Genomic DNA, 20555 nt, shown 5'->3' with positions numbered 1-20555 from the left:
TAAAATAAAGCAATAAGCCACGAGAGACCGTGCGTTACTTCGATTATTGCGATTTGATCACAGGGAAGGATATTTTGGCACGACGCGAAGCGACGTCTCGAGTGGCTTATTGCTTTTATAAAACGGTGGTCAACATAAAATATAATAAAATACAACGTTCAATTCATAAATGTTTTTATTTACAAAAACACTTACAAAAAGCATTCTTCCGCTAGTCCACTAACAGTGTTGCTAGGCAACATGAGGGCGAACATAACATTCGCATTATAAAACGGATAGTTCCGGTCCTAAAATCTGATTGGCTGAGCCGCGTTCGAAGCCGTTGTAAAATCCCCGATAAACGCACACCTATGACCACCTCACATCATTCCATATTAATACGCCACTAAAAAGAAAAAGTCAATGTTATTTTCGCCCTCATGTTGCCTAGCAACACTGTTAAACGAACTACGTTGCGTCGCGGAAGAATGCTTTATTGTAAGTTTATACACAATAAATACATTTATGAATTAAACATTGTTGTATATATTGTATTTTATGTTACCGCCGTTTTATAAAAGCAATAAGCCACTCGAGACCGTGCGTTACTGTTATGATTTTAGCACGGGGAAAAACATCATCCCCGTGCTAAAATCACAGTAACGCACGGCCTCTCGTGGCTTATTGCTTTATTTTACAACGGCATCGAACACGGATTTTAGCACGGGGATGGCGTTTTTGGCACAACGCGAAGCGGAGTGCCTAAAACTTCTTTCCCCGTGCTAAAATCATAGCAGTAACGCACGGTCTCGAGTGGCTTATTGCTTTTATAAAACAGCGGTCAACATAAAATACAATAAATACAACGTTCAATTCATAAATGTATTTATTGTGTATAAACTTACAATAAAGCATTCTTCCGCGACGTAAGGTAGTTCGATTAACAGTGTTGCTAGGCAACATGAGGGCGAACATAACATTCACTTTTTCTTTTCAGTGGCGTATTAATATGGAATGATGTGAGGTGGTCCTAGGTGTGCGTTTATCGGGGATTTTACAACGGCTTCGAACGCAGCTCAGCCAATCAGATTTTAGGACCGTAACTATCCGTTTTATAAGCACACTTTTTGCTGTACTTCTTACAGCTAATACAAACATAGCAGTTGTGATAGATACCAAAGACAGAGAATGATACCTGCTATATGTCAAAAAATAGTTTGGTTAATTCCTGTAAAAAAAAAAAAAAAAAACACTTAGCTAATGTTGTTTCTCCAAAGTCTATGCTCAAATAATAGCACGAATTTTAGAAGGGACAGTGGCTGACCAGCTTTTTAGACTGGGAGACCAGTTTAACCAGCTAAGAAAACTAGCAAACAATTTAACACTGGTTTAAGTTGGTTTGTAGCAGTGCTACATTTCTAACTGAAAGTTGATACTTTTATTTATATTTATAAATAAACAATGGCAATCAAAAATCGTTAATTTGTCTGTGAAGCAGCACCATGTGAAAACGAGTCTTGGAATCGACACAAGTGAATGTCAACATTTAAAATCTAAATCGGAGTCGACTCCGAGTAGTGTTGAATCGAACAGAGCTAAAAACGCGTTGCGTTACCTAGCAACAAGTCGACACCGGGTCACACTGTCTGGAGCAGGTGTGAGAAAGACAACAAGCAGCTATGGCGGAGAATAACGGCCTGGAGAAGCCTGACCCTGGAGCACTTAGCCCTGAACAGCAGGAGCAACTGCGCCAGTTTAAGGTACTCACATTTTATTGTCTAGAGTATAAGAAACACAGTTTACACCAAAACGCTCTAAAGTAGAAAGCTTGATGTTTGGTCAGGAATGCGTCGTTCACAAATGAATCGGCTCTTCGAATTAGGTTTTTCAATCGGTTCTTTTGGCTAGGCGTAGTGAGTCGACTCACAGAGAAACACTTTCTTTTAAGTGAAATAGATATACAGCACATTTGTTGTGCTAATAAGTTGTATCGAATAATAAATTACATCGAATTCAAAAGTGTTCGTAGGGGATATCGGTTTTATTTTCGGCAGTATTGGAGACACGATAAAGATTTGTAGCCAGCTGTGTTGATGGATGGTGCTCATTATAGCGCCCTAGTGGACAAACGAATTCCTGCATGTGTAGAATATATAAACTTTTAATCTACGTTGACACGTAACATTATAAAAACGCTTCATTTCGATTTTTTTTCTTGAATTTAATTTAGTTTTTAAGGCTTTTTTTTTGTTATTTTAATGTGTCTTAGATTCGACATTAGTCTAAATAGTCTTTTGGAGCTACCCGCAGAGTGGTGGGATAAAGTACCTTAAAACCATACTTGAGTAAAACTACTGTACAAACGTCTTACCAGAAATGTACTTTAATAGAAGTTAAAGTCACCTTTTAGAATATTACTTGAGTTAAAGTCTTAAAGTATCTGCTGTGTAATGTACCTAATTAAAAAAAAAAAAATTTCTGATATTAAATGTACTTAAGTATTAAAAGTATCAGAATCAGATTTATTGGCCAAGTATGTGGATACACACAAGGAATTTGTTTCCGGCTGATGGTATCTCTCTAGTATTAATACAGTATACAAGTAATGTATACATTAAACATTAAACACAAAAATATACAAAGTATATTTAAGTATACAAGTAGAAGTACAAGTAAATGCTGTTAATAAAACCGCAAGCGTTCAATATTTTGAAAATCAAGGTCTTCACAACAAGGATTTGTAGATCAAAATACAATTTATTTTTTCCCTCTGAACATGACTTGTGCCATGTCACCTCATTACTAGCCATAAATTGCCCCGTCCCAACTTTTTAGGAATGAGTTGTAAGCCTGAAATGCATGTATAAATATGTATAATAACTATTGAAATGAACTTGACCAGACAAAATATGAAATATCTTGGGTTCATATCTGGGTGCGTCTTTTTTTATTTGCATTTTTTTATACTGTCCTAACAGTTTTTTTTCTGATTTGGGTTGTACAAAACTCAAGAGAGTTTAACAAAACGTATGGCACTTTTGAAGTCGTACATTTTCCTTAATACCATGAATCTTTTTTCTGCCCGTGTAATACAGAAGTTACATGAAGACACATTTGTCAGTGGGATGGGGAGTTCTACAATGCCAATATTTCCGTATCTTTGGGTAAACGTAAGAGGCATTTTGTCCTATCTAAAGAATCGTTCACTCTGACATGTAAAAACATTTTTTGTAAATATGGAACAGGGGTGTTTGTTTCTTATCATCAACTGGAATACTACTCATGTTGCTAACATCCGACATGCCTGTTGTTGGGTGGAAATCAAAAAGTATCCATCACTTTTAGAGAGCTTGTTTGCACTTTGCACATCTACAAGCGCAAATCACAAATTTGCCAAACCTGCCTGCTTGCCGCCTGTCACACATCTTACATCATTTACCTACCAAATTTCTTGCAGTTTTATTTTGTAGTAAGGAATTTGCTTAGGGCAAATGTATCAGAGTAAAAGTATACATTTTATTTAGGAAATGTAGCAGAGTAAAAGTGAAAGTTAATATAAATTAAAAAACCCAAGTAAAGTACAGATACGCCAAAAAATACTTAAGAACTGTAACAAAGTATTATTATTTTATTACAGTACACCACTGTACCCGCATTCTGGAATTGGGCAGATTTATCTTTGTTAAGGATGCATAAGTCTAAGTCACCTACAAGGTTATTCTAAAAGAAAACGTGCTCCTTCTGCTCTGATGGTGACGCCATCTCTGATGATTGCATTTCTCAGCAGGACAGTGCTTTATTTCACACAGCTTGGTCAGTTAAGATGTGCATGGACCACCAGATCAAGCCCTGCAGCCCAATATTCAGCCCTGAACTTTATTGAATACCATTGGAATGTTATCAGGAGGAACATAGATGGTCATAAGCCATCAAACAATGCCAAGCTGCTTGAATTTTTGCTCCAGGTTTGGCATAAAGTTACTCAACATGAGCCCTACAGACTGATAGAGAGCATACCAAGACACATGAAAGCTGGATTGTCCGACCAAATACTGATTTCTGAACATTTGGATTGTGGTCCCTAAAATTATTCGTCATTCAAGGTCTAAAATCACTCGCTTTATTTCTTGGATTTACATTTTATTTTTGTCTATAAATAAACACTCTAAATAAAACATTTTCATTTCGGATTGGGAAGGAATGGTGTCAGTAGTTGTCATACACTCAAGTACATACCTATAAATAGTAAAACCAGGCAATAATAATATTTCAATTTGCATCGCAACAACCAAAACAAAGGCACAATGTTCCAGGACGGCATTAATGTAAATAAGGTTGCATCAAGGTTTCAGCAATGCTTTGCAATGTTGTAATACTGTAATGAGTTATGACAATGGTTTAATAGTTTGTGTTGCAATAACAGTATGTAGCAAAGTAGTATTTTAGTTGTTATGGGTATATATGGTAATAAAAATGTTGTAATTTTAAATCCTAGCTTTTACGAGAGAACAACAGTTGGAACCTTAATAGTTTTCATATATTTCACTGGGTGAAGCACAGCAAAATAAAGTGGTTTCATATATACACCGATCAGTCATAACATTAAAACCACCTCTAACCACCACTTATTGTCTATGTTATCAGCTCCACTTACCATATAGAAGCACTTTGTAGTTCTACAATTACTGACTGTAGTCCAACTGTTTCTCTGCATGCTTTGTTAGCCTGCTTTCATGCTGTTCTTCAATGGTCAGGACTCTCCCTGGACAGCTACAGAGTAGGTATTATTTGGGTGGTGGATCATTCTCAGCACTGCAGTGACACTGACTTGGTGGCGGTGTGTTAGTGTGTGTTGTGCTGGTATGAGTGGATAAGACACAGCAGCGCTGATGGAGTTTTTAAACAATTCACTGTCACTGCTGGACTGAGAATAGTCCACCAATCAAAAATATCCAGCCAACAGCGCCCTGTGGGCAGAGTCCTGTGACCACTGATGAAGGTCTAGAAGATGACCAACTCAAACAGCAGCAATAGATGAGCGATCGTCTCTGACTTTACATCTACAAGGTGGACCAACTAGGTAGGAGTGTCTAATAGAGTGGACATTGAGTGGACATGTGAAAACTCCAGCAGTGCTGCTGTGTCTTATCCACTCATACCAGCACAACACACACTAACACACCACCACCATGTCATTGTAACTGCAGGGCTGAGAATGATCCACCACCCAAATAATACCTACTATGTGGTGGTCCTGGGAGAGTCCTGACCATTGAAGAACAGCATGAAAGGAGGCTAAAAAGATATGTAGAGAAACATATGGACTACAGTCAGTAATTGTAGAACTACAAAGTGCTCCTATATGGTAAGTGGAGCTAATAAAATGGACAGTGAGTGTAGAAACAATGAGGTGGTTTTAATGTTATGGCTGATTGGTGTATTTTTACCACATTAACACATTTAGTTTCCATTCAAGCATTGCTATGTCAAAGTCTAAACATGCTTTTTTGTAATCTTTCATATCATGGATGTGCATATTAAGAGGTTACATTGTTTAAATGATAGTTTGAATAATTTGTGTGATAGTGTTTAATACTGTTTTCTTTTTTTCTAGATCAAGATGAGAATAGCTAATGAAATGTATCTGAGAGCTCATCCAGAGATAGAAATGCTGCTGAGTGATTTTCTAAGGTAATGAATGATCAGATGGCAATTTCTCATTATGAAATCTAAAATGAAATTACAATATTATACCTTCATAGTTCATGTAGTCATGTAATCATGTGAATCATAGCTACACAAAGTAAAAGCTCATAGGTAAATACTTTACTGCCTATAGCAATTACATTTTACCTTTAACTTACTGTCAACATAACAGCTGTGGGTCTAACACACACACAATTATCCTTCCAGCCTAGTCGTCTCCAATTACTCTATTGCAATTTGTCTATATTGCTGCAGACCTCCACTCCTGACCAAGGATGGTTGCAACCGCCACACATAAAATTTTCTATACTTACATACCTTTTTATACTATACTTTCCTTGTAAATGCCCAAATATCCAAAATATAAACATTAATAATAGAATTCTTTTTTATTTCCTTTTTTCCACATAACCCAGTTTGTTTTTTGGAAATTGGGCTCAGAGCACAGTGTCAGTCTTTGTATGCCACTTCTGGAATTGAGAGGGTTAAGAACCTGGCTCAAGTCCCCAAAACTGGCTGCTTGGTGGAGCCAGGATTGGACAACCCCGACCCCCACTACTCCAATATAAAAATGGAATTATTTGCTTTATCTAAAAACTATAATATTGGTGGGTTTGCCTATTATTTGTTTATTAGGATTTTAACGTCATGTTTTTACACTTTGGTTACATTCATGACAGGAACGGTAGTTACTCATTACACAAAGTTCATCAGTTCACAAGTTTAATGTCAAACACAGTCATGGACAATTTTGTATCTCCAATTTGCATGACTTTGGACTGTGGGAGGAAACCGGAGCTCCCAGAGGAAACCCACGCAGGGGAGAACATGCAAACTCCACACAGAAAGGACCCAGTGCTGTGAGGCAACGTGCCGCCCCGGGGTTTGCCTGTTTAAAACGTGGTTAAACACATGGTGTTGAATGGGCAGGACTTTCTCTATTTGATTAAAGTTAATTTAAGCACTTACCCATAATTAGTATAAAGGTTTATATAAAAAATCACTTATTTAGCTCATATAGCTGCATTTAGATGAAGGACAACAGAGAGACGTTGGACAGTGGGACGGGGACCACGACCACCAACAAAAAGCAGAGAGAAAACCTATAAATTTCTTTAGAACAGAAATTGTAGAATAGTTAACTGTAAACCCAATGATTTATCAGCAGACTTTTTTAAAATACACATTTTAGTATGCAAATGGGCAATAAAAAGACTTATAGCATGTTCTCACAGCACTGGGTCCTTTCTGAATTTTCAGATTTTCTGTCTGTTATAATGCCATTGGCTGACAGCCTAATAATCCTGGGCGATTTTAACATTCATATATGTTGCCCTACAAAACCTATGGTCAATGATTTTATTAATCTCCTTGATTCTTTTAACTTTAAGCAGTGTGTTAATAGTCCCACTCATAAGATGGGCCATATTTTGGATTTAATTCTCTTCAGTGGGCTCCAAATGAATGTCATTAATATTGAGGATGTAACTTTTACTGACCATAAGCCAATTATTTTTAATGCTGTGTTACCAGGCCAGAAATCTGCTGCTAAAATACCTTGTCACCGCTATCGGCCTGTTAATTCGCTCACGGCAGGACTGTTCTCAGAAGCTTATCTGAACAGCCCTGCTACTAGCTCTATTGAGGTAGCACCACTAAATGTTAAAATTGATGACCTGGTCTCTCGTTTTAATTTGTCCTGCTCCTCTATTCTGGACTCTGTTGCCCCTTTTAAAATCAGATTAAGCAGATTTAAGTCTCAGCCCTGGTTTAATGAAGCTAGCAGAGTCCTTAGACAAGAATGTAGACGTGCTGAAAGAAAATGGAAGAAAGACAAATTACAAATATCCTATGAGATTTTAAAGAACTGTTTGATTCAATTCCAAAATGAGGCAAAGGCGGCGAGGGAGAAATACTTTTCTGAAATTATTTCTCGCAACTATAGTAGACCTAAAGTATTATTTAATACTATTAATTCAGTTTTAAATGACCCTGTCTGTTCTGGTCCTACTGCATCGCCTAAAGCATGTGAAGATTTTTTGCAGTTTTTTATTGATAAGATTCAGAAGATCAGACCTGCTATAAAACCCCTTGCACATGATTTTTCACTTGATTTTCAGTGTCCTGTCTCTTTCGAACATTTTGAACAAGTTTCATTCACTTTTCTAAAGGACATAGTATCCCAGATGAAATCTACAAACTCACCAGGTGACATCGTCCCCTCATGTCTTTTAAAAGAGACATTTGATGTGACAGGTCCGAGTGTCCTATCTATCATAAATGTAAGTTTGCTCACAGGCAGTGTTGCTACTTGCTTTAAGCAGGCAGTTGTTCAGCCACTTTTAAAAAAACTTAACCTTGACCCAAATGTCTTTAGTAATTTTAGACCTATCTCAAAATTGACATTTCTCTCGAAAATACTTGAAAAAGTTGTATATTCTCAACTGTCTGCACACTTAATTTGCAATGACACTTTTGAAATTTTTCAGTCTGGTTTTAAGGCTCAACATAGCACAGAGTCTGCTTTACTCAAAGTAACTAATGATTTGCTGTTGGCTGTAGACTCAGGTAATTGTGTTGTGCTGATGCTATTAGACCTTAGTGCAGCTTTTGATACAGTTGATCACGACATTCTCATTAAACGCCTCGAGCATTCTGCTGGTCTACATGGTACAGTGCTTGACTGGTTCAGATCGTATTTAAAAGACAGGACAATGACAGTTAATATTGGAAATTATTTCTCCTCACCTGCTATTGTTGGTAGTGGTGTCCCACAAGGGTCTATTTTAGGGCCAGTCCTTTTTTCCCTGTATATGCTTCCACTTGGAAACATATTTCGTAAATACAATTTATCGTTCCACTTATATGCGGATGACACTCAGATTTATCTGCCTCTGAAACCCAATGACATGTCTGCGTTAAGCTGCTTCAGCAGTTGTCTTAATGATGTAAAAGTCTGGATGTCCAGCAACTTTTTACAATTAAATGAGCAGAAGTCAGAGATTATTTTGCTTGGACCACCTAAACTGACAAACAATCTCGTTGGAAAGCTTGGAGTCTTATCCAGCTATGTGAAAACTACAGTTAAAAATCTTGGCGTTATCTTTGACCCAGAACTTAGATTTGATCACCAAGTCAGTTCTGTTGTTAGGAGTAGCTTTTACCAGCTCAGACAAATCTCAAAAATCAAGGCATTTTTGCCAGCTAAAGCCCTGGAACAGGTCATCCATGCTTTTATATCTTCTAGAATTGATTATTGTAATTCATTGTATCTGGGTATATGCAAGAAATCATTGTCACGTCTGCAGCTTGTACAAAATGCTGCTGCTAGAATGTTGACTGGAATGAAGAAAAGGGATCACATTACTCCGGTTCTGGCTTCACTTCACTGGCTTCCTGTTTCCTGCAGGATCAAATTTAAAATTCTTTTGTTTGTTTTTAAGGCATTACATGGGCAAGCTCCATCATATGTCTCAGAGTTACTTAGTTCTTACTCGGGATCTAGGTCTCTGAGATCTTCAGACCAGTTACTGCTGGCTGTTCCTCGGTCACGACTGAAGCTGAAGGGTGATCGTGCCTTCTCAGTTGCTGCTCCTAAGCTATGGAATAGCCTACCGCTGAATATTAGGTCTGCTCCCTCTCTTACAGTTTTTAAATCAAGACTGAAAACACACTTTTTTAAATTGTCATTTGATTCTTAAGTGTTGTGCAATCTTGTTAAGTATTTATTTATGTTTTTTTTTTATTTTTTTTTTATTTTATTTTTTTTTTTATTTTTTTTTTTATTTTTTTATATTTCTCGGTATTTTATGTTTGTATGGTACAGCACTTTGGTTGACTCTGTCATTTTAAATGTGCTTTATAAATAAATTTTACTTACTTACTTACTTACTTACCTCCTTATCTTTTTAAGTTCATACAATTTCAAGTCAAAAACCCCAAAAACAGATTTGCTGTGAATCAAATGCAGCCAACGTATGGTAACAGCTTGGGTTCTCTTCCATAACCAATGTTCTTTTTACTTCTTAATAGGTGTCTGTTTTTTTTCACAGAAATGTTTTTGTACAAAAACCAGTGGATATTCATGAATTTGCTGCAGGTGAGTCATTTGCTTTACACCACAGAGAAATTATTCAAATTTAACACTAATATCAAGGTATCTGTGCCAAAGATAAAAATGACAGTCCAGACTTTTATCAACAAACAGTGCAAAGCCAGTGTCTGTCATGTTATGGAAGGTGCGTACCATATTTAGTTTGCAAACAATTGAAAAGTTCAAATAATAGGAAAGGTGATGTAACACGGTGGTAAACACGCCTCTGACCTGTCATTTTTTAATATATTTTTGTTTATGCATTTTTCTCCCCTTTTAGCGTGTCCAATTGCCCAAAATGCGTCATGCTTCCTCTCCAGAAGAACGAAGCTAACCCACACCCCCTCCGACACGTGGGCAGTAGCCGCATGCATTTTGTCGCCTACACTTTGACGAGTGCAATGCGGATCAGCACTGTGTGCAGGCGCCATCAATCAGCCAGCAGAGGTCGTAATTGCATTAGTTATGAGAGAGTCCCTATCCGGCTTTAATATCCCAACCCTTATCTGAACAACAGGCCAAATGTTGTTGATGTGGCTACTCAGCCCAGCCGGCAGGCAGAGCTGAGATTCGATACGATGTATTCGAGATCCCAGCTCTGGTTCCAGCATGTGTTTTTACCACTGCGCCACCTGAGCGGCCTGACCTGACATTTTTGAGTGTATTCCAAAATTGTATTATATTTACACAATACTTGTTGGTCAGTAAAAATGTTGAAAGTCATTTCTTTGTACATTTTCAGTTAAATAAAGGTTGGTATCAAACAGTGCTTGCCTTCTGGTGTGTCTATTACGAGGGTTCTTCAAAAAGTTTCCACACTTTTTAAACTCTATTATCTCTATTAAGAATTTCAAAAACAAATTACATCACTTTTCTACATTGTCATCTTCCAATGCATATTTTTCCCAGCGTTGTACCAACTTTTTAATACCATCAGCAAAAAAATGTTTTTGGTTGAGTGTGTAGCCACTGATGCACCTCTGTGTTTTCATCATCATCACATGAAAATCCTCTTCCATTTAAAGCAGCCCCGGTTCTGGACTGCTTTGCTTGGGGGGGCAGTAAAACCTAATGAGGGGGCATGTTGATAGTCATGTTTTTGAAGCCAGAAATATATTCAAGGCTTGATTTGTGCATGAATGATGACAGCCAAGCTATTGATACTGGCTTAAAGTGATGTATGAGGTAAAGAAATAAAAATGCATGTTTTCGAACTTAAACTTAAAACCCAATGATTAAAAAATACATGTTGATTATGTAAATGGAGAAAAAAGATTATCTAATTGTATTTCATTTTAATACGCCCCCTTAATTAAATTGCCATTACTAATAGAACAACTCTATTTCTTGAAAGGCTTTAATACAAATTTAAGTCAAAGCTGACAAATGTACCTACACACAGACTGAGAATATTCAAACGTGGAAATAGGAATGAGTGAGAATATTTATATTATTGGGAAATTAAAATATAAAGAAAACAAAAGAATACTAATTCTGTAAAAAAAAAAGTGTTTACCAGTATACCTGCCTCTCGCTCACACTAACAGAACATATACTGCCGAACTGAACTGTTTGGGGCAGTCTGCCGATTTTTATATGACTCAAAGAGCCAATCAGGAATAAGCAAGGAAATATCTTCACACTGTAAAACAAAATGCATTTTTGTGATTGGTTCAGAGATAATTTTAAAAATAGCCGTTGCTTGCATTGTGCTTGGGGGGGCAAAGAGACAATTTGCCCCCCCAGCCCCCCCCTAGCGCCGGCCCTGATTTAAAGCTTCTTTGAGCGTCCAAAAAGGTAGAAATCAAATGGCACTAAATCTGGACTATAAGCTCTCTCTCTCAGTCTCTCAGACACGACCAAGTACTACTCCTCTCACCCTCACCATTTCCAATGAAAATATAAAAGTGCTGAAACTTTTTGAAGATCCCTCATATGTGATAGCTTGCCAAAATATTGACTTATGGACAAAGATAGGTCTAGGAGTTACAGTATATTGTTAAATGTATTCATTATTAAATTAATTTTAATAATTATTTTATTTTATTCAATGTTATTATTTTACCATTAACTTTTATTATTATTATTATTATTTTGCTAAATTAATAATTTGTTGCAATTATTTTTTAATACAATTTCTTTTTTTATAATCTAGAAATATTAACATATTTCAAAACATATCTAAGCATATCTAATTTTATTTATGTTTATACACTAAAAGGTCAACAGGATGTGGACAGCTCTCCTTACTATTGAATTCAGGTGTTTTGGTAACACCCATTTCTAACAGGCTTACCAATATTTTTACCACCACTTTGTCCTGGTGGGCATCGTGGTGGGTCTGGTTTTCCCGGGATCCCTGGGCGCAATGCAGGAACACACCCAATCCATCCAGTTATTGAACGACACCTTGACTATTCCCACCAGACATAGCCAATCAGCTGGCTGATAGCACCACTGGGGATTTGAACCCTGGATCCCTTAGTGGGCTAGCGTAATTTACAGGTACGCGCCCAAGCATGTTCTTGACAATCACTAAGGCTTCTTTTTTAGGTGTCCTAATAATAATGATTGTAGATCCCCTGGACAGTAGAATTTGGAATGTATTAAACAATAAGTACATGCACATCTATGAGCTTTACACACAAATGCAAATACAGATCGGCCTGTTGAACTAAGCGATTAAAACAGATTTATGAAACACTGGCACATGCAAATTAATTTGTGTTCTAATGGACAGCTGATTTGAAAACAGAAACTAAACCCTGATTTTACTAATGAAAACAGATAGAGTATTAAAATTCTTCAGCCATGGGCACACTATGACCATAGAAGCTTGTAAAAACAAGTACAGTCACAACAGTACACAGTACACACAGCCCTGTAGTTTTTACAGAAACTATTAGGACAAATGTATGAATTTATCTTTACATTCATCTTATTTATTTTATTTATTATTTTATTTTATTTAACCAGGAAAATTAATCTCACTGATATTTACAATCTCATTTGCAGGAGAGTCCTGGCCAAGATAAGCAGCAACATAGTACATAGTTACACCTACTCAAACATACGACAAACATGAATACATAATATTGACAATACAATGATCATTTAAAACAATTACAAACCGTTTTACCTATGTCCATATTCAACATGTTTTTAAAATGACTTAAATTCACCAAATCCTGCAATTTTAAAACATTCTGCAGTATATTCCAGTCTGATGGTGCTGCATAATTAAAAGCCTGTTTCCCTAATTTCGTGCGTGCCAAGGGGACCCTAAGAAGATACAAGGTGCGAGAGCGCAGACAGTAATTTCCAGGTTCTTTACGATTTATAAAATTGCATAAATAAGAAGGTAATAAACCTAAGATAGACTTATAAATTAAAGTGTACCAATGAGTTAATCTTCGTGTGGTTAATGAGGACAGAGCATGCTTTTTCATAAAGAACACAATGATGCGTAGAAAACGAACACTTTGTAATAAATCGCAGTGCACTATGATAAACAGTGTCTAGTGAACGTAGATAAGATATGGGTGCATACATATAAATGACATCTCCATAATTAATTTCTGGTAAAAAAGTAGCACAGACAAGCTTTTTCTTTGCTTGAAAGGATAAACATGATTTATTTCTAAAATAAAAGCCTAATTTAACCTTTAATTTCTTTGCAAGCTGAGTAATATGAGCCTTAAATGTCAAAGAACTGTCTAACACTAAACCCAAATATTTATATGTGGATACAGTTTCAACCACACTCCCCGACAAGGTGATTATTGATGGAAGATTTGATGGCATCTTATTTGACTTTGTAAACACCATTACTTTTGTTTTATCAGCATTTAAAACCAATTTCAGATTAAAAAGTCTCTGTTGTATAACTTCAAAGTTTTTCTGCAGAATACTTACAGCCTGATTTTGAGTTTTAGCTGAACAATAAATAACAGTATCATCGGCATAATAATGAAATCTTGCATTTGGCACATTATCACAGAGACTATTTATCTTATCTCTAATTTATCTTAATTAATCTCTTAATGATTTAAAAAAATGAATAATATAATAAATATATTATATAATAATAGAATACATTTAATAATATGCTTCCAACTTTGTGGCAAAACTTTCCCCTGTTCACCAAGCAAGGTCAAAAAGACATTATTTTTTGAGTGTCCTGTACAGAGCTTTGACTTCAAACCCATTAAACAATTTTGGAATTAATTGGAATGTCCATTTCAAGGCAGACTGTTTGAAGAGATGAAGCTGCAACTTTATATTAAATATAAGTGTTTGACATTTTTTATAATAATTTAAAAAATAAACTACAACCCCAAATCAGAAAAAAGTTGGGATGGCATGGAAAAAGCAAATAATAAAAGAACACAGTTTTTTTTAGGAGAGTGTCTTACATTTACTTGATGGATGAATCTGAGATATTTCATGTTTTGTCTGCTCAACTTCATTTTATTTATTAATAAACATTAATTCCTGCATTTCACGTCTGCAACATTCCAAAAAAGTTGGGACAGTAAAGCATTTACCACTTTGTAATGTTGCCATTCCTTTTCACACTTAAAGGACGTTTTGGCACCGAGGAGACCAAGTGATTTAGTGTTTCAGCTTTTATTTTGTCCCATTTTTCCTGCAAACACGTCTTAAGATGTGCAACAGTACGGGGTCGTCGATGTTGCATTTTTTGTTTCAAAATTCTCCACACATTCTCTATTGGAGACAGATCAGGACTGCAGGCAGTCCAGTCCAGTACCCGTACCCTCTTCTTTCGCAGCCATGCCTTAATGATGTGTGCAGCATGTGGTTTTGCATTGTCTTGTTGAAAATTTAATGGGCGTCTCTGAATATGATGATATTTTGAAGGCAGCATACGTTGCTATAAGATTTCAATGTGCTTTTCTGCAATAATGCTTGGGGTTGTATTTGTAACTATTTATGCTTAGACCAAATAAATCCTTGTAAAATTTAGCAACAAAATAGTGGATTAACATTGTTTAATACTGTCTAAATTAAAAAGTGTTGTTAGGTCAGCAGATGTATTTGTTGCCCATAATTATGTGTATGAATAATAATTTTCAGCCAAAAGGTTATAATCATGACATGCCTATTGTAAAAGAGGCCATGTACAAGCAGAGCATGAAATTATGTTATTTTTTTAACTGCTTAACTGTTTCTTCATTAATATATTTAGGGGGGTTTTTTTTATTTGCCTCCTCTCTGGGTATATAATTCACATGGCATTAAAGAATTCAAAGAAAAGTGTAAGAAAAGGGTAGGAGGTAATAGAAATGGATTTAATTTTTAGTTATTTGTGCTATTGTATTAATGTATTTTTGTCTCTGTGTAACTTTTATGAGTATTAATTTTTGTGTTTTTATTTTATTATACTTTACCGCATTGTAAAGCACTTTGTGGCTTGGTCCTAGAAAAGCGCTATATAAATAAACTTTACTTACATACTTACTTACTTCATTTTATATTTAGTCACAGATGGGTAATCCTCAGTGAAAACATTGATTAACCAGGGATCTCTGACGCAAAAGGCTAATTATACCTGCTTAAAAATGCTTGCCTTGGTCTGAGGAAATCCTTTTGGATTTAAATCAATGAACCAATAAGGAGTGGAACCAGCCTTTGCTTCCTGAACAGCTTTAATTCTTTGAAAATGCCGTCATACAAATCCGAACAGATTTGTGTTTGGGATGTTGGAGCATTTTTTGGAAAGTCTTCACTCCATATTTTTGTATTGGTTCAATAAATCGCACCAGGGTTCGTTTTAATCGATTCAAAGCTGACGAGTATAAACACACCCTAAGACGTGTTAGGATAAATAACAAAAAAAAAACAAAGCAGTAAACATTAGAATATTTAGACCTGGGTCATTTGAATGTCTGAGAAAATAAAGTACTTTGCTGATATATTACAGGCAAATGGAAAGCTAAAAGCTAATTTTTGTAACAAAATAAAGTGAATATGTGATAAAGTGAATCCCCTATACCTGTGTGTATATTTATATTCCTGACTTTTAGCATCTTTCTGTAATCAACTTCAATCTCGTTTACACCCCTGCACGTCTACTTTCTCGGAACATGCATAGAATGAGGTAAAACTATTTGCCTAGCAAAGACCTTTGTGGTGTCACAGTGCTGACAATGTAAATATTCATTGCGCTGCTGATCCCTTCTTCTTCCATTCATGTGAGCCTTTAGTCATCAAGACCTTAGCAAAGTCATCCTATCCTTTTAAGCTCTCTTAATTTGTTTGGCCTCCACCCTCTGTTTCAGTGCTTTAAAATGGTTTCTGTCCTGCTAGATACTGGGTGTCAAAATCAAACCAATTCCAACACCCACTGCTGTTTGGTCCAGCAGTTTAGTAGTCTGGACTTGCCTTTCTGAGTTAGTAGTAAAGTCTGTAAACCTATAAGTGAGACGTTAGTCCTAAAATAGTCACTGATGGGCCACTTTAGGGTTGTGAAAGGTAGGGTTAGGTTCTATATGTTTTTGGAAGATATTCCATAAGATGCCATTGCTATGTCCATACCGCACGATTTCCGAGTTTCCTAAGAACTTGATGGAACGCTTCTCAGCTTATTTGCATCCACATGTCTAAAAACCTTACCCAATACTACATTTTAGCTGAGCCTTAAGTACAAAAAAGAGAAGTACACTTATAGCTGAGGTTAAAAGTTAACGTGCTTCAAAACCATCGTGGTGGTATAGAAATAATAACTTTGTGGCGTGACCTCCAAATTCCACTTTAGGAATTGTAATTGACTACAGCTAGTCACCTCTGTATACCTTTTAGACAAGCATTACAATCTGAAGTTTTGGTAGCTCTGTACAGATCTCAAAAATAGTAATAGGGTAAGGTAATAGGCTTCCATTTCTTTCCATGCTTTGAGTTCTCAAATCTCATCAAGCATTAGAAAACAAATCTCAGTGCTGTTTTTTGGTAAAAGAAAGTTGAACTGCTTGACCCCTTTTAATGAGGGGTTTTACTTTCTCTGCAGTTGCCGGCCACTTGTTTCTACTAGGGCTGGCTCGATACCACTTTTTTATGTCCAGTACCGATACTGCAAATTGAGTATCTGCCGATACATCTGTGTTTTTCGATGTTATGCTTCCACTTTGGATAGTAGTGACTTAACTTGCAGTTATACACCGACTAGGCATAACATTATGACCACTGACAGGTGAAGTGAATAACAACTGTTAGTGGGTGGGATATACTGGGCAGCAAGTGAACATTTTATCTTCAAAGTTGATGTGTTAGAAGCAGGAAAAATGTGCAAGCGTAAGGATTTAAGCGAGTTTAAGGGCCAAATTGTGATGGATAGACGACCGGGTCAGAGCATCTCCAAAACTGCAGCTCTTGTGGGGTGTTCCCGGTCTGCAGTGGTCAGTATCTATCAAAATGGTCCAAGGAAGGAACAGTGGTAAACCGGCGACAGGATCATGGGCGGCCAAGGCTCATTGATGCATGTGGGAAGCGAAGGCTGGCCCGTATCCAACAGACAAAAGTTAAAAGTTAATGGCTCTGATAGAAGTATGTCAGAATACACAGTGCATCACAGTTTGTTGCGTATGAGGCAGCAAAAGGGGGACCAACACAATATTAGTAAGGTGGTCATAATGTTATGCCTGATCGATGTAGAATCAGCTAAAAATTGTGTTCATTAACAAAGGTTTTCTGAAGTATTCGTGAGCCTTTGTGGTTAAGTACAGAAGCATGTCAAGTTTTAATGCAGTGGTGCCTTGCCTATGCACAGAGATTTCTTTGGATTCTTAGGAATTGAGAATCATTTTTAATACACAATCACACCATCAGCTGTTCTGATTTTTTAAAAATTGCCCATGTTCCAACTTTTTTCAGAATGTGTTGCAGACATTAAATTAGAAATGAGCTTATATTTTCAAAATTACATTTTTTTAAAAAGTTAAAAAAGTTAAGGCATTAAACATGCCTTTATTTATCTCTTCCTGGTGGTGTTGTGTATTCAAACACATGTAAAATTACAGTTCACAAATCACTGCTTTTTGTTCTAATTTGCATCTTTCTTGGAAATGAGTTTGGTCCATTGTAAGCTATGGGTGTGGCTGGAAAACCTGAACTCAAATTAGAAGGGGTATCCAAATACTTTAGGCTATATATATTACATGTCTCCTACAAACTAATGTATGCAAACTGCTGACCAGTTCGACTGTACATTAAAGAGTAAACATATTCTATTTTCTATCTTTCAGATCACTTCAGTGACCAAGACCTACCAGCAAAAATTCAGATGAAGTTAGATGAGAGTGCTACAAGGAAAATATGATTTTTGTCCTATGAGCATTTTAAAAACATCTTTTTAATAAACATTGATTTACTGATCTGTTGCCATTTGTTTTACCAGTGGGCAAGCAGTCCTTCATTGGCACAATAATGCCTAGGTCACGCTACACGATTTTTGCCCTGATTTTTGCTCGCAGACAGGTCGCAGACAGATTTGCCAGCTCTGAGACATATCGGCGTTCACTCGGGGCTCGAAAATCGGCTCTCGATTGCTATGTGTGAACTGTTCAACGAAAAATTGTTGATTGCTCACAGACTCTGCAAGATACAGTGCGAGGTGAAACCCAGGGGAAGCTGATAAATGTCAGAAAGCATGGAAAATAAAGTTTCTATCAGAATACATTAGAATACACACAAGCTTTACAGTATTTGTGATCTTATCGTCCATTCCAAACCGTAACGGCTCCTTTCCATTGCAAAAATATTTGTTTACCCCCAATTATTTCAGTACAGGTGATCCCTGCTGGCAATTTAGCCAAATCCACTCCTTCACCCAGATTCTTTACTTTTTCCTCTTTGCAATGTGCACCTCTTGCTTCTTGCTGACGTCTGTTTTTGGAGGGAAATTACCCGTCTCTCACATGATATTATTGTACCCATTATTAGTTCTTGTGTGTGTTTGTGACAAAATGTTGTTTGGGAGACCAGACAGTCTCATCTGAGATTCCTCCTGGTAGTAGATCATGTAGTGTGTGACCCCCCCCAATCACCAATCAATCATGTAGTGTGAAAACCACAACAACTTAAAAGAATCCTGAATACAAAAGAACAAAATGTGTAGTGTGAACTGTACAGCGAACTAAACACTGTGAAAGTCGTGCAGTGTGAACTTGACGTCAACTGGTTCTGGGACTGGCGTCAAGTTTCAAGGTATTTTTTTCCTTAAAGGATGTATGGAAAGCCTGTTGATGGGTTCCATGGTCCCGTGAAACTGCATATTTTTTAGGTTTATGTAAAATAATGGGGTTCTTTTTGACACTTATTCACTAAAAAGAACACAATAATATAAAAACACTGAAATACAATTGAATACAATTAAAAATCAATAAAAAATGCAATAAAACTTGCACGTTACCTTTACTTATTTATTGTTTCCTTATGCCTCTTAATCGGGGAGATGCTTGATCTTGGAATACCGTATTCCGTTCAGTAAAGGTGCATTTACATGAGCGAGGAATTTTATTAGACGAGAGAACTTATGAGCAGTAATAATTAAGAGAAGTTTCTCAGCACCCTGAGCTGTAACACAAGTTTAAAAGTGAAACAGTGAGGAAAATCCAGCTGAACACAGATTTATGAGGGCGCTTTCAAAGTGGAATTGACGATTATTTCACACAAACCTAAATTTATAGATATTAAATAATGAATATGATGGTAAAATGCACAAAACTGGACAGAATCTCCAAAAGTGTTAATATATTCATACACTTTTGCTGGCCATTTATTAGGAACACCTGTACACCTTCTCATTGAGATAATTATCCATTCACCAAGACATATGACTGCGGCACAGTACACAACATCATACAGACAAAGTTCAGGAGCTTCAGTTAATGTTTACATTCAAATGTGATCTGAGTGACCTTGTCAGTACCATGGTTGCTGCTGCCAGACAGCTGGGTAAAGCACTCGATAATAATTGAGCTTGGAAATTTCAAACACACCCCAAACTTATATGCTTCCAACTTTGTGGCAACAGTTTTAGAAACTGACCTTAACCCCAATGAACATTTAAGAAATTAATTGCAATGTCGATTGTGAGCCATGTAATGTCGTCCAACATCAGTGCCTAACCTTACAATCACACTGTAAATAAATATGCTTAAAATCTTCTGGAAAGCTTTTCAAGACAAGGCTGTTATAGCCACAAAGGGAAGTTTAGTACTATATTAATGCCTGTATGGTTTTGGGATGGTATGTCCAACAAGCCCATGGTCAGGCGTCCACATATTTTTGGCCATATGATAAACCACATTTGAAATGTATTCTCAGGTTTCTTATTGGGTCACCTATTTTACACTGGGTTTACTCAAGTGTGGATCATTATATGTGTTTTGAAGTCCTAATGAGTCTCACAGGGCCTTCACGGTCACTTAAATTGCGACAGTACTAATTGTTCTTACTGAATCCCACTTGAGTGCAAGTAAACATTTCAATCTGGAACTGAAAACATTTATTTTATATACTTCTTTATTTTGACTGTAGTGGTTTCATACACATGATTGATTAATACTTTAATACGTTTTAATTATTTTACAAATTTATTATTATTATTATTTATTAACTGCTGGTTCAAAATATTAAAAACAAAAATTTTAATTTCTACACTCACTGTCCATTTTATCAGCTCCACTGACCATATAGAAGCACTTTGTAGTTCTACAATTACTGACTGTAGTCCATCTGTTTCTCTGCATGCTTTGTT

The 20555-nt window shown here is 36.4% G+C and overlaps 1 protein-coding gene across 3 annotated transcripts; it reads left to right on the top strand.

Annotated features, from left to right (window-relative positions):
• The first annotated feature begins 1482 nt into the window (after nucleotides 1-1482).
• Nucleotides 1483-19197, top strand: LOC134310319 (RIIa domain-containing protein 1). 3 transcript variants are annotated; one of them, XM_062991873.1, is made up of 5 exons: nucleotides 1483-1739; nucleotides 5594-5670; nucleotides 9738-9784; nucleotides 15826-15899; nucleotides 18040-18168. In XM_062991873.1, the coding sequence occupies exons 1-4, from the start codon at nucleotides 1659-1661 to the stop codon at nucleotides 15891-15893; spliced, it is 273 nt and encodes a 90-aa protein (XP_062847943.1). In that variant the 5' UTR covers nucleotides 1483-1658; the 3' UTR covers nucleotides 15894-15899; nucleotides 18040-18168. The 3 variants fall into 3 exon arrangements, with proteins under 3 accessions (XP_062847943.1, XP_062847944.1, XP_062847942.1); XM_062991874.1 differs by lacking the exons at nucleotides 15826-15899; nucleotides 18040-18168 and adding an exon at nucleotides 12794-12878 and having other exon boundaries at nucleotides 1484-1739; XM_062991872.1 differs by lacking the exon at nucleotides 15826-15899 and having other exon boundaries at nucleotides 1487-1739; nucleotides 18040-19197.
• The last annotated feature ends 1358 nt before the right edge of the window (nucleotides 19198-20555 follow it).

The sequence above is a fragment of the Trichomycterus rosablanca genome, chromosome 3 (assembly GCF_030014385.1).
Source record: "Trichomycterus rosablanca isolate fTriRos1 chromosome 3, fTriRos1.hap1, whole genome shotgun sequence".
Classification (NCBI taxonomy): domain Eukaryota; kingdom Metazoa; phylum Chordata; class Actinopteri; order Siluriformes; family Trichomycteridae; genus Trichomycterus; species Trichomycterus rosablanca.
The sequence above is the reverse complement of the archived record's forward strand: the minus strand, read 5'-3'. Positions and strand labels throughout refer to the sequence as shown.